We start from the raw sequence: 15,368 nt of genomic DNA on the forward strand, positions 1-15,368 counted from the left end.
GATCAACGCAAGATTTTATATATAGTGTTCTTACCTTGTCTCTCAAAAAAAAGAATCCAATTATCTGATTGCCATTCCAAATACTGCTCGTGGAGGTCCGTCCCACATTGTCCGGCATTGCATATGAAGGGGGGGGGGGGGGGGGCAGCATCGCAGATGTATCGTTGTAAATGCTAGTCCTGCCGGAGTATTTAAACCCTGCCCACATGGCTCAGATCGGCCCAGAAGAGAAACTACACCATTTCTAATGGAGTGCAATACCGTCTGTAAGGCGTAGGCGGCGGTATTTGCCCTTTTGCGAGCTCAGACCCATTCCCAATGATAACATCAGGCTGGATGGATGAAAAATGTATGGATATAGCTAATAAAAGAAATAACGATTAAAACCTGAGTTTTCTTGTGATTGGCGCTGAACGGTTGGCGAGTTAACCCGACTTTTCTCGTGACTGGCGCAGAATGAGTTAAAGGTGCACCATGCGAGCCTCGCAAAGGCATAAATAATATTTAAAGCTGCACCATGCTAGCTTCACAAAGGCATAAATAATATTTAAAGGTGCACCATGCTAGCTTCACAAAGGCATAAATAATATTTAAAGATGCACCATGCTAGCTTCACAAAGGCATAAATAATATTTAAAGGTGCACCATGCGAGCTTCACACAGGCATAAATAATATTTAAAGGTGCACCATGCGAGCTTCACAAAGGCATAAATAATATTTAAAGGTGCACCATGCTAGCTTCACAAAGGCATAAATAATATTTAAAGCTGCACCATGCTAGCTTCACAAAGGCATAAATAATATTTAAAGGTGCACCATGCGAGCTTCACGAAGGCATGAATAATATTTAAAGGTGCACCATGCTAGCTTCACAAAGGCATAAATAATATTTAAAGCTGCACCATGCTAGCTTCACAAAGGCATGAATAATATTTAAAGGTGCACCATGCTAGCTTCACAAAGGCATAAATAATATTTAAAGCTGCACCATGCTAACTTCACAAAGGTAGAAATAATATTTAAAGCTGCACCATGCGAGCTTCACGAAGGCAGAAATAATATTTAAAGGGGCACCATGCGAGCCTCGCAAAGGCAGACAGACAAAATATTGCATTTGTTTCACTCTAACTCTGAACTCTTGTTGCAAACTAAAAATGCACAATTCTTTTCAGGCATGGAACTTAGTGCAGCTTGAGCACCTGCCCTTCAAAAGTGACCATAATAAAAAAAAAAAAAAAACAGACACAACAACACCACACAAGGGTTAAACTCCTACAATACCTATCTTAGTGTGATAGGAGTCTTTCAGGATCCTCTGGTAGCACTCGTACTGGGCCGTAACAATATGGTTGCGTGTGACTGTATTGCTCTGGTCATGCTGCTCCACCTGGGAATCATCAACTTCATCACTCGCCACCACAAACAGCTGGTACTGGGACAGTACACACACACGCACGCACACACACACACACACATACACACGCACACACACATACACACATACACACATACACACGCACACACACACACACACACATACACACATACACACACACACGCACACATGCACACGCACGCACACACACACGCACACACACACACACACACAAAATAAGGGCATTTTCACACCTACAAACAAGTTAGTTTGACCGATAGCTAAGTTATATTATGACCGATTAAGGGGATACATACATGCAGAACTCTTGGGAATATCTGACCTGTATCTGTGTCTGACTCTAAACCACCAAAACATGCACGGACTACAGCGTATGATGTATACTGTATCATGCCAGTTAGGGTATACTGCACCTTGTGTATTATTGTTTACTTTTACTCTTACTCATATATATTCAGATTCAAATTATTTCTTGCCTATATTTATTGCAACATAGAACAGACCCTCGTCTGCATCTTTGTTTACACTCTTTATTTCCCCCATATTTTTATATCAAATTGTATTGCCTATATTTATGTCTTTCTTCTATTACCCTGCTCATACCTATACCTCCCCTGCCCCCTACCCCATGCTGCTATGATGCCCCCTAATTACCCCCAATCAATAAAGGAAGATCCGAAGTGAAATTGTTACACTGCGATTCCACTATTGCCAACCAACTCAATAGCAAAAATATGCTATTATTGTTGTTGCCTCCTGTCTCATCGCACAATTATATCCTGTCATCAAGTCTCGCTGGGATGCACCCCGCTGTGCCAAACTCAACTGAAAGGCGTGTCATAGAAAGCCTCTCTCTCTCTCTCTCCTCTCTCTCTCTCTCTCTCTCTCTCTCTCTCTCTCTCTCTCTCTCTCTCTCTCTCTCTCTCTCTCTCTCTCTCTCTCTCTCTCTCTCTCTCTCTCTCTCTCTCTCTCTCTCTCTCTCTCTCTCTCTCTCTCTCTCTCTCTCTCTCTCTCTCTCTCTCTCTCTCTCTCTCTCTCTCTCTCTCTCTCTCTCTCTCTCTCCTTTTACTGGTGGCCAAGCCCTGGCTGACCACCACAGAGCTAATGTTTTCAGCATTGCCCCTGGTAGCTACATTATCCTAGGCCTATGACAATACGAAATAGGACATCGGTCATTCAAAATATGAAACATTCCAAAATTGTTGGGACATAATATGGACTTTCATTCCTCATTTTCTTATTTGTGCCTGATTTACAAGGAACAGTTTCCCACTCCTTTCTGTTATATAGGAGGCTGTCAGTGGACCCTGTTAGTAGCACTGATGATAGAGCTAACGTTATGTTAGTCCCCCTAACACACATCTGTTGGCGAGATTGCAGAGACATTCTGTCAAATTATTATTCACTGATTTCCAATCGTAGAAGACTAGTGACAATAAGGCTGGCTAGCATAACATTAGCTTCTAGCTAACAGCTTGACACTGATGAATAGTAGAGAGATGGAAGCCAGCGTGGAAAGTGTCTCAGCCAATCAAAGTTGGCTGTGGTGGGCGGGTTTTGAAGCTAAACTCGCCTGGCGATCATTAGGACGCTATTCAACGTGTCATAATAACACAATGGAAAAAGTAAGCTAGTAGGTCAACAGTTATGATGAAATAGTTACCATACTGACGAAGCACAGGACCAGGAGCAAGGAAACATACGGAGATTTAATCTTAGCTCCGCTCTCCATCAGCACTCTGTGGACGGATGGGAATAGTTACTTATAGCAGAGGAAGGATGAAATATTTTATTGTTTTATTATTGTGGATCCCCATTAGTCTACACCAAGGTGAGACTACTCTTCCTGGGGTCCAAACATTTAAAATACAAACACAAAAAAATAATTAATAATATAAAACCACAAATATTGAAGTACTCACAAGAAAACATCACAACAAAAACAAGTGAATCAAAGCTCACTCGATATTCATAAGTCAAATATCACAATTCTCTAACCATAGAATACATATTCCACAATCAGTCCATAAGAACAAAACAGATACAATTGTTTATATGATTTTAACTTATAATATAGCATAACTTGTCTCCAGTCACCTATCACCTTTATATTTCCATACTAATTTCCATAATAAGTCAATGACCAAAATGTATCTCCTTATTCCTGAGCCCAATTTTTTACTTTTATGATATACATGAGTAATATATTTTAATTAAATATATTACTCATGTATAAGTCCTGTTACATATGTAGAATTTGACTTAAATGAACATGCCATTTGCCAACATTATGGGAAATGCTTATCTTGTTTTCATGATCGTGGGAAGCCAAAATCGTAATTGAAACTCGATGAATTGCCCAGCCGGTACTACAGCACACACCTGTCAATCTGGAAAACCACCCACTCCTCAGGGATATCTAGGAGAATTCCATGGACTGATTCGCCATATAAATTTTGCCACTATAATGGTAAACTGTGATGCAATGAGGGGAGGGGGGTACTGATGCAGAAGTGCCCGTTCACTTCAGTGTTAAAACTTTGCCACAAGAACACAAATAGTCAAAACGACTGACTACTGACGGATTGTCTTTCACCACTGTAGTGTTTTGAGACACATGGAAGTGATTGATCCCGTGAATTATCTCCATCATGGACAGACATCATCATGAGTCGTCGTCGTCGTCATCATCATCATCATCATCATCATCATCATCATCATCATCATCATCATCATCATCATCATCATTTATTTATTCGTACATGGAATTACCACACACAGTACATATTAATATGATCCACCAAATTCCATGGCCGAAAGGAACAGGAAGAAGAAAAATTCTTATACAGTATGTACCTCCCCTACACACACACACAGCACACTGATAGACTTATTGCAAACCAAACAGTATGTACATACCCATTTAGCTCAAATGGAAACATCGACACAACGAAATTAAATCAACATAAATAAACACATTTTGTGTATCTATCAGTCAAAATGTACTCTCTTTTCTGGACTCTTTTTGTATCACAAACAGTAGGCCTACTGTATTTGCAAATCTGGTATGTCATAAATGTATAGATGTAGCAGTACTGTCTATCTGTGTCGTGTGTGTCATATATGTTATGATGAATTGAAAATGGGGGACCCTGATGTAAACAAGACGAAAGTCTTTCTCTGGTCTGCATCCCCATAACAATTGTATGTAATTGAGCTGTACTGTACTGTACCCATTCTGCAATCTGTTAATAAAGTTTTCAATCAATCAATCAAACAAAGGTCTGTCCCATTGTATACCAATCAGTGGGATACATTGCATGTTGACCTGCATTATTTCAAATGTATATAATTAATCATTAAAACAGATGTGTAACAAATAAGAAATACAAATTCCACAGAAGGCATTAAATAATTATTATTTTTAATAATTTCACAATAATTGCATAATTGTGTTTGAATATCTGAGTAATTAAAGTAATTATACATTTGTCCAAAATAGCTGGTTCAGATATGGTTAAGCAGCTGCCCTGTGATCAGATGAATCCATATTATTTATTTTTCCGACATCAAATGCGTAATTTCTTATCGTACAAATATTGTCATATTTATTTTAATTATGATTAAGTAATTAATTCCAAGGAGGCCTGTAGCGTTGACATGAAGGAATCACTTTGAGAACACAGTCTGTCAAGTTAATAAAATGTTCAATTACTCAATCAATCATAAGACTGCTCCTCAGCTCTCTTAAATCTGCTCTCAGCCACGATCAAATCTGATCTCAGGAAAATTTGGGGACTCCCGCTCCCAGCCCTAATATGTCTTAAATGGGCCGAAACCTCGCTAAGACGAAAATGTTGGTCGTAAATTCGTTCGAGAATGAGACCCATTGATACCATGAATTATCTCTGTCATGGATGGACACACATGAGTCATTGATACCATGAATTATCTCGGTCACGGACAGACAAGAGTGATTGATCCCATTGACCGCTATGAAAGCCAGAGACAAAAAATGCTCTGAGTTTCGTAAAAGCCAGTGGAAATTAGGCCACTTTACTGGCCAAATGCTAGTATTTTTTACGTTTGGCTGGTAAAAAAATCAGATACCCGCCAGTTGGCTGGTAAGCCAAACAGTTAGTTTCCTCCCCTGCTGGCGAGTATACAAAAAAATAAAACATTCTGCAATCACTGCACTGGCAAACAGTGCGCGTCTTCTGAGTGTTCGCTTTAGTTGACAGTGCCACGAGAGCACTGCACAAGACCACCCGCGGACATATAATGTTTAATAAACGTTTGCGCAGTACTGGCCAACCCGCGGACATATAATAATAAAAGTCCCGCGGTACTAGGCTAGCCATCAGGAGCACTCGCAAACAGATAACGTTAAACACAGCAGAAGATGGAAAACAGACAGACTGACCAACGGGGAACTGCATCCAACCCTAGTACAACCCTCGAGTATAAGTTACTAAGGACACATTTAAATCACAGAGGTGTAATGTTAGTCTACTGGAACTGTTACAAAGGGTCAGATTAAACCGAATATATATATTTATTGCCTGAGATCCCATGTATAATATCTGCATATCGTTTGATATCCCCTGTATATTCCTTGTACAATATATACGGAATATCCCTTTACCTGGTAGCAGGACAGACCATAATATTCGTTCTCCTATTGGAAGCGACCCCTAGGCGCCAGCGCCATACCCCCCTCGAGCTGACTTGAAAGCTACCGCCAGGACTTGCCCAAACATGCCCGCTTTCGCCCAAGGCTACGAGACAGTGAGCAGGCTGGCACCATCGTTTACCCCCCGCACATATAAATATAGCGCGGCAAATACAGAACTCCCCTTTTTTGCAGTTCCTTTTCAGTTCGCCTTCAGTTCAGTCTGGTTCAGGTCCAGTTATCCAAGCAACGTCTCACCCACTACGCAACGTGGGCAGAGCAGGGCTCGCATGGCCCCAAGATAGTCTCGTGTTATCCTAATACGTCTGTTTGTCGTATCGTTCTCTATTTATTAGTAAACCTTCATTACGAGTCAAAGACCACGTGGAGTGAGTAATTGTGCGTCGACATAGAGCACTTATTGCCCGTGCTAATAGTATAGTAACGTCAAGGTCAACCGTGCACTACCGCACCGGAGGATATCTACACCGGAGCAGCAGCACCACGGGGGATTTACACCCCGCCCGCAGTGCCACTTTTCCGGCAAGGATTATTATTCTTCATTCTTCACTAAGCGGCTGGAAGCAGAGAACCGTCTACACCCACTGCTGTGGGATCCACGTGCCCGTGGGGACATCACTCAAGCCCGTCTTTGTCGTACCAGAGACCCCACGGCTTCACCTGCAAGGCGCGCAACCTGGGACCAGGCTGCCTATCCCCGCTGACCACACGGGTGACATCGCCTCCTTGAACCCTGGACTTGCATAGAGCTTTGGCCCCCTCTGCTGGCTTACAACCGGTAGTACCCCCCATCCCAGAGTACCAGAGATAATCCTTAATATTTACTATTGACTCGCCTATGCACATTCTATTTGCCTTATAAGCGCAACTAAGTCATGTAATACTATCCCTTATGTAATAAATATTGTAAACGAGTATTTTGTGTGGAAAACCGTGTTATTGTGGGAGTGTTCTAATCTAAAATACTTATGTACAGTATTGGCCAGGAGTACATAGACGGTAGTGATTTAATGATATCAGTACTTGATTAATACAGTCAGGGAATTGTACCCCTCAGTTACAATTGGTCCTTCGAGCCGGATAATAATTAGCGTAATATTAATATAATATTAATATCGACATGGCCGATGACGAACACTCCACAAACGGTTCTCCTAAGCTAGATCGCCCGCAGCGCAGACGACAGCCACCTCCCTACCTAGAGGCATACTCTGTCAGTCCAATACCTAGCTTTAAAGGAACGGTAAACGCGGTAAAAGTAGAAAGTAAAATTATGTCTGACCTTAACAACCAGGTTACCCCGACCACAGAGGCCCTAGTGGGTGCTAATGTAACTGACCAAGCTCACGGTGGGGACCAGGAGGGAACTGACACGACTTTACCCCCAGACAATACCGAAGAAATAGCCCCCGATCAGCCCCGGGAGGAAGACAACCCTAAAGAGACGCGCACCCAGGAGACGGATCTCCTCGGTACGCAACAGGAGAATGGATCTCCAACCAGTACTGCCGGGAGCCGATCGCCCCGAACGGCGTCTTCCCCCAGTGAGGCGGACAAGATGCTGGCGCAGGCACTCATCGCCACCCTGGCAGCCTCCACCGAACGCAATCGACTTCAAGCGCAACAGACGTGCGAGCGCGAACATTACGCAGGTGAGCGAGAGCGCTTCCAGGCGCAACAAAGGAGCGAAGACGACCGAATAAGGCTGGAGACCAGACGCCTCCAGACAGAAGAGAACATCGAGAGAAGCCGCGCCGACGTCGCAAATGCACAGCTCCACGCCGCCCATGCCAGCGCCAATGCCCAGCGCGACGTCGCCAACGCACAGCGCGACGCTGCCCAGGCCAGCGCCAATGCGCAGCGCGACGCCGCCAATGCCCAGCGCGAAGCAGCGCGCGACGCAGCCCATGCCCGCCGCGAGGCAGAGCGCGACCGGCTGCAGGCGGAGCTGATGGACAAACTGGTTGCCATGGCGACACCCCCTCACTCCGCACGGAGCTCTCAGAGGTTGTCAAGACATGGGTCTAGGACACATTCCCCTACCCGACGAAGCGACCCGGGACCCCGCCTACAGGAGGATCCTGTCCACGTCTCCGAACCCCCTCCCCAGCCGGTCCATACGAGACCTAGCAACCGGGGTACAGAACCGAACCACGCCGAGAGACTGAACAGACGACTCCAGGTCCTAGCAGAGGGAGATGAGGAGGAAGAGGAGGAGTGTCAAGCCGACCAGCAGCAACGTGCTCTGGCCCAGGAGGCCCAGTACAGCCCCGACCCGCAGCGACGTACTCAGGACCAGGAGGTCCAGTACAGCCCAGAAGTCAGCCCCGAGGCCCTGCGCTACAAACCCCCGACTCAACTCACGGGTGAGTTTGACGCACCGTCAGCCCCGAGGAACAGCACCTGGGTACCCGACCTTCGGTACCCACCAAGTACCAGCCCAAGACGACACGCCAGAGGAGACTCGCCTAGGAGGCCTCTCCCCCAACGCTCACCGATGTATCAGTCACCCACAGCGTCATACATTGCCACGCCGTCATTTCCCGACTTCGCCTATGAGAGTCGAGCACAGTACACGGAGCTCCGGATGTGCCTAGAGACAATGATGGTGGATGTCGCTGATGAACGCCACAAGTATGCAATATTACTGAAGCACCTGAAAGTACCGCGAGCGCACAATATAGCGCTGGCCTATGCCACCTCTTCGACACCATACACAGCGGCCCTAGCGGCGCTGGACCAGAGATATGGACGTATATGGGATTACGTAATAGAAGAGATAAGGCATATTGACCGCTTACCCCCAGCCACAGACAATCGCTCACTAGACGACCTGTCAATCAAAGTGCAGTCCCTGGTGGGGATGCTGGGAGCGCAACGGGAGAAGGGCAGGCATGAGCTATACGCCAACTCTAACGTTGAGAGGATTTTGGAGAAGCTGCCACCCGCAAGACAGGAGCGCTTTCGGCGGCAGAGGGACTACCGCGACCCCGACGGCCCCGAGCCATCCCTCCTTGATCTGGCCGACTTCCTGGCGAGAGAGGTCAGCAGCTTACGACTGGACACCTTCGGGCGGAGCACGCCAAGCTCCAGAGAGGGACCCAGGAGAATAAATGATGGAAGAAGATCGGTGACTGTTATGCACCAAGCCGAAGCAGTACCGCAGCACTCCAACCACAACACCCCCTCGACGAAAGAGGACCAGTGGAAGATTGAGTGCCAGTACTGTGAGGGAGAACATCGGCTCCATCAGTGCGAAGATTTCAAAAAGCTGACCACGGATGATGTGAGCCAGTGGGTCAAGGACCACCGCCGCTGCTTCCGCTGCGCGCGCAGCCACCTAGCAGCTGAGTGCCACCTGAAGAAAAAGTGCAGCAGGTGCGGTGGCACCCACCTGGAGGTCCTGCACGACATCAACAAGCGTCACCCAGGACAACAGAGTGGGCCCGTCGCGGTACTGTACCATGCCGAGGCGGTGGCACCAGAACCAAAGTTCCACCAGACCGCTCCCTGGTGTCCCGACTGCCACGGCAGACACTGGCGGACAAGGTGCGACTCGTACCATATAGAGTCTACGTCACCACCCGAGACAGGAGTGCTCCACAAAGACCCCCAGCATAGCGGGACCCCCCGTGTGCTCCTCAAAGTGGTCAGAGTGCTCCTGAGCCACGGGGACAAAGTCATGGACACTTACGCCGTCCTTGATGACGGGTCAGAGAAGACCCTTCTGCTCGCGTCCGCTGCGGCCCAGCTGGGACTGCGGGGGAGCGAGAACCAAATGACGATTCGGACAATAAGAAGAGATTTAAAGACGATAAAGGGCGAGAATGTCTCCTTCACTATCGCAGCAAGCGGGCAGCCGGAGCGACGGTACAAGATCACAAATGCTTTCACCAGCCAAGAAATAGGACTATCGCAGTACACCTACCCTGTCACCAAGTTGATGGATAAATATGTGCACCTGCGTCAATTACCTATCCCGCTCATAGACGGCGCTACCCCGACCCTGTTGATAGGCTCCGACCATGCAGAACTCATAGTCCCAATTGACCGGGTCCATACAGGCCCCCGAGGCTGTCCTGCAGCAGTCGAGACCCGCCTAGGATGGACATTGCAAGGCCCCCTCGCTAAATCTCTCAACCGAACAGCAGCCACTAGCTGCCTCCACTCCAGAGCGACAGAAGAAGACACCGGCCTCTCCCCCATACAGCAGAGGCTATTGACATTAAGTGAGAGGCCCGTGAGAGAACCGTGGGTACCAGATGGAGTTCCGAACTCCACCCCCCTCAGCTGCGCTTCAGACGTAGCTGACCTCGAACCCAGCACACCAAGCGACTCCTTGACGGGGCGGCCGGGACCGGCCCCTCCTCACACGGGGTACAGAGCGAACAAACGAAACAGACGGAGGAGGAGGAGAAAGCACAGCCAAGCACAGATCAAAGCAGTCTCAGGCCCGCTTCCTCCTAAGCCCCCCTTCATCCCGTCCAGTCGTCATGACCACAGACCAGTCACCACCCCGAGCTGCGTGGCCGGCCGGCCGCGTAAGCAAAGTGACCACTGGTACCGACGGAAAGGTCAGAGTGGCAGAAGTGCTCGGCCAAGGGCGGATCTACAACCGACCCGTGGCGAGGCTGATCGAGTCGCCAAGGCTCCCCGACTTGCCTAATGACGACCATGACCCCTGACTTTGTGAACTGCCCGACCCCTCACAGACATTGAGTAGTGGACAGTGCGGTTAATCTGTCCCTGCTTAGCTAATTAGGTGGGACTAATTAGGGGGCGGCTGTTACAAAGGGTCAGATTAAACCGAATATATATATTTATTGCCTGAGATCCCATGTATAATATCTGCATATCGTTTGATATCCCCTGTATATTCCTTGTACAATATATACGGAATATCCCTTTACCTGGTAGCAGGACAGACCATAATATTCGTTCTCCTATTGGAAGCGACCCCTAGGCGCCAGCGCCATACCCCCCTCGAGCTGACTTGAAAGCTACCGCCAGGACTTGCCCAAACATGCCCGCTTTCGCCCAAGGCTACGAGACAGTGAGCAGGCTGGCACCATCGTTTACCCCCCGCACATATAAATATAGCGCGGCGAATACAGAACTCCCCTTTTTTGCAGTTCCTTTTCAGTTCGCCTTCAGTTCAGTCTGGTTCAGGTCCAGTTATCCAAGCAACGTCTCACCCACTACGCAACGTGGGCAGAGCAGGGCTCGCATGGCCCCAAGATAGTCTTGTGTTATCCTAATATGTCTGTTTGTCGTATCGTTCTCTATTTATTAGTAAACCTTCATTACGAGTCAAAGACCACGTGGAGTGAGTAATTGTGCGTCGACATAGAGCACTTATTGCCCGTGCTAATAGTATAGTAACGTCAAGGTCAACCGTGCACTACCGCACCGGAGGATATCTACACCGGAGCAGCAGCACCACGGGGGATTTACACCCCGCCCGCAGTGCCACTTTTCCGGCAAGGATTATTATTCTTCATTCTTCACTAAGCGGCTGGAAGCAGAGAACCGTCTACACCCACTGCTGTGGGATCCACGTGCCCGTGGGGACATCACTCAAGCCCGTCTTTGTCGTACCAGAGACCCCACGGCTTCACCTGCAAGGCGCGCAACCTGGGACCAGGCTGCCTATCCCCGCTGACCACACGGGTGACATCGCCTCCTTGAACCCTGGACTTGCATAGAGCTTTGGCCCCCTCTGCTGGCTTACAACCGGTAGTACCCCCCATCCCAGAGTACCAGAGATAATCCTTAATATTTACTATTGACTCGCCTATGCACATTCTATTTGCCTTATAAGCGCAACTAAGTCATGTAATACTATCCCTTATGTAATAAATATTGTAAACGAGTATTTTGTGTGGAAAACCGTGTTATTGTGGGAGTGTTCTAATCTAAAATACTTATGTACAGTATTGGCCAGGAGTACATAGACGGTAGTGATTTAATGATATCAGTACTTGATTAATACAGTCAGGGAATTGTACCCCTCAGTTACAGGAACTGTATACAGTGGTTAGCTTCTAGTTAGCGTTTTAGCTATAGCTGCTTGCTAGCTAACGTTAGCCCCGTGTGCTCAAAGCAGCCAGCTAGGTGTATCTGTTATGACTATAATGTTTCCAAAAAAGCACCGGACTACGACGTAAGGTTAGACATTTTATTTCATGCTCAAAAGCCCCTGGCTTGCACATCGCAGTCACGAAAGGGGCTAGCTCAACCAGTGCACTGTGCACAACAGCACACCAACCCAACTGACGTTACCACAACACTTGACGGTACTTCACAGCACTGTCGTAAGACCACCGTGCTGTCTTAAAGGCACAGTGTGCCTACCCAGATGCATACACAACATTGACGCGGCTTGACATACAAAGAAGTAATTATCACAATTAGCGATTTTTTTTGTCTGGTAAAAAATCTGTTTGGCTGGTAAAAAAAATCAGATACTCGCCAGTTGGCTGGTAAGCCAAAAAGTTAGTTTCCTCCCCTGGAAAGCTTACCAAAAGCACGAGCAGTGAACTCCAAGACCACGTGACTGAACTCAAACTAGAAAGAAACAGACTAAGAAATGACGTAAACTCCATGATCAAAACTGCTAAAAAAAAAATCATCAATGACAAAACCGAGGAAAACAAAAATAAACCACGCGAACTTTGGAAATTACTCGACAATCAACTAGGCTGCAGTAAAAAACTTAAAACCAGGTTCTCAAACATAAACATAAAGACGGACAACACAGTCATCACAGACGAGCTGGATGTAGCCAATTACTTAAACACTTTCTTCACAAACATAGCCACAACACTGGTAAACAAACTACCCTCCCACTCAGGGCAGTATGGGGTAGAACACATAGTAGCATACTACAAGAACCTAGGCATCCACAAAGACGACTTCAAACTGGAAATGGTAACTACAGATGAGGTACTCAAAAAACTGAGCGCCCTCCAACCAAACAAGGCCACTGGCCATGACAACATCCCCTCCAAATTCCTCAGAGACTCAGCAGCAGCCATCACCCCAGTCATCACACACATAATAAACCTCTCCATAAAACAGGGACACGTCCCCAAGGACTTCAAAATTGCGAGAGTAACACCCCTGCACAAAAAGGGCAGCAAATTAGACCCGGGTAACTACCGCCCTGTTTCTATCCTTACATCCATCTCGAAAGTCATGGAAAAAATAGTATACGAACAGATCGAAAAGTACCTCGCGGAAGAAAATCGAATCTACGAATTCCAATCTGGCTTCAGAACATCCCACTCCACTGACACATGCCTTCTCTATTTGAACGACCACATCAAACAAGAGGTGGACGCGGGCAAATACTGCGGCATGGTCATGCTGGACCTACAAAAGGCCTTCGACACTGTCAATCACACCATTCTGATTGACAAGCTAAAAGCAATTGGTTTTGATAGTTTATCAGTGAGCTGGATACAATCCTACCTGGAGGGGAGGGAACAGATGGTGGAAGTAAACGGTACCCTATCCCCCCCCCCTCAGAGTGAGCTGTGGTGTTCCACAAGGAAGCATACTAGGACCGCTACTATTCCTAATTTATGCAAATGACATGTCGTCAGCTTGTGACTGCAACTTGTTCCTGTTTGCGGACGACTCAGCCCTGCTGGTCTCTGACAAGAACAAGTTACAGGTTGAAAAAGCCCTCAGCTCGGAACTAGGCAAAATCTGCATATGGCTCGCAGACAACAAACTATCATTACACATGGGCAAAACAGAGTCCATTCTCTTCGGTTCAAATAACAAACTCAGCAAGACCGACGGCTTCTCGGTTACAGTGGGTGACAATATTATCACAAGGAAAGATGAAATTACCTACCTGGGTTCCATCCTAGAGGCTAATCTTTCCTGTGACAAAATGGCATCCAATGTAATAAAAAAAGTCAACCAACGAACGCGATTCTTGTACCGGATCTCCTCTCTGGTAAACAAGAATACCCTGAAGACTCTAGCAGGAGCACTCATTCAAGGGTACTATGGCTATGCTTGCACCTCATGGTACCAAAGCACCTCAAAGGCACTAAAAAACAAATTACAAACATCTCAAAACAAGCTAGTCAGACTACTGCTTGACCTGACTCCTAGAACCCACCTCACCCCTGCCCACTTGGACAACCTAGGATGGCTTAGAGTAGACGACAGAGTACAGCAACTTGCAATGGGCCTGGTCTACAAGATACACTACGCGACCAAGGTACCCATGTACATGTCAAAATACTTCCCAAAGGTCAGTGAATACCACGATCACAACACCAGAGGGAGCTCCACAAATCATGTAAAACCCAGATTCGGCTCAAACAAGGGACTAAACACGTTTCGCAATTATGCCACATCAATGTGGAACGCCCTACCCAAAGCTGTAAAGGAATGTGAATCACTACCCACTTTCAAAAACACTCTCACGTGAGACTGCAATTCGAAACTGGCCCCTACAAATGTCCTAACCTAGTTGTACAGTAAATTACCAAGTAAGGCTTTGTCAGTATTCCAATGTACAGTGTAAAATGTGTGTGTGTCCCCTACCCTACCCAACCCCCCCCCCCCCCCCCCCCCCACCTCCAATGTACAGCCCTCACCCAACCCACCCAACCCCACCCCACCCACCCAACCTCCTCCAATGTACAGTTTCTACGCCAAATGTATATACACTCTTTTTCTGGACACTTTTGTATCACAAACAGTACTGTATTTGCAAATCTGATATGTCATAAATGTATAGATGTAGCAGTACTGTCTATCTGTATGTCATGTATGTCATATATGTTATGATGAATTGAAAATGGGGGACCCTGATGTAAACAAGATGAAAGTCTTTCTCTGGTCTGCATCCCCTTAACAATTGTATATTGAGCTGTACTGTACTGTACCCATTCTGCAATCTGTTAATAAACTTTTCAATCAATCAATCAATCATGAATTATCTCCATCATGGACAGACATGAGTGATTGATACCATGAATTATCTCTGTCATGGACAGACATGAGTCATTGATACCATGAATTATCTCCATCATGGACAGACATGAGTCATCATCATCATCATCATCATTTATTTATTCGTACATGGAATTACCACACAGTCCATATTAAAAACACTTTGAGTGCCACGGACACGTTTTGTCGTTAGTTCATGCCGACTGTTGAATGCCACCAACGCTATATAGCGTTTGTTTGTCGTATTTCTTTTTATTAGCGGTTTGAATTCATATTTCATCAATCGAGCCTCACGCTAG

The 15,368-nt window shown here is 46.6% G+C and overlaps 1 protein-coding gene across 1 annotated transcript in view; it reads right to left on the minus strand.

The window, feature by feature from the left end:
* LOC311227348 (calcitonin gene-related peptide type 1 receptor-like) overlaps nucleotides 1-15,368 on the minus strand; it is a 97,588-nt gene that overhangs the window by 51,042 nt on the left and 31,178 nt on the right. Inside the window, exons 2-3 of the mRNA XM_084312959.1 lie at nucleotides 3,061-3,136; nucleotides 1,283-1,433 (exon numbers count right to left, since the gene is read on the minus strand). Coding sequence (XP_084169085.1) covers nucleotides 1,283-1,433; nucleotides 3,061-3,129 — 220 coding nt within the window. The 5' untranslated portion in view covers nucleotides 3,130-3,136. The remainder of the gene's footprint in view (nucleotides 1-1,282; nucleotides 1,434-3,060; nucleotides 3,137-15,368) is intronic.

This window comes from Notolepis coatsorum (assembly GCF_963971535.1).
Source record: "Notolepis coatsorum genome assembly, chromosome: 1".
Lineage (NCBI taxonomy): Eukaryota > Metazoa > Chordata > Actinopteri > Aulopiformes > Paralepididae > Notolepis > Notolepis coatsorum.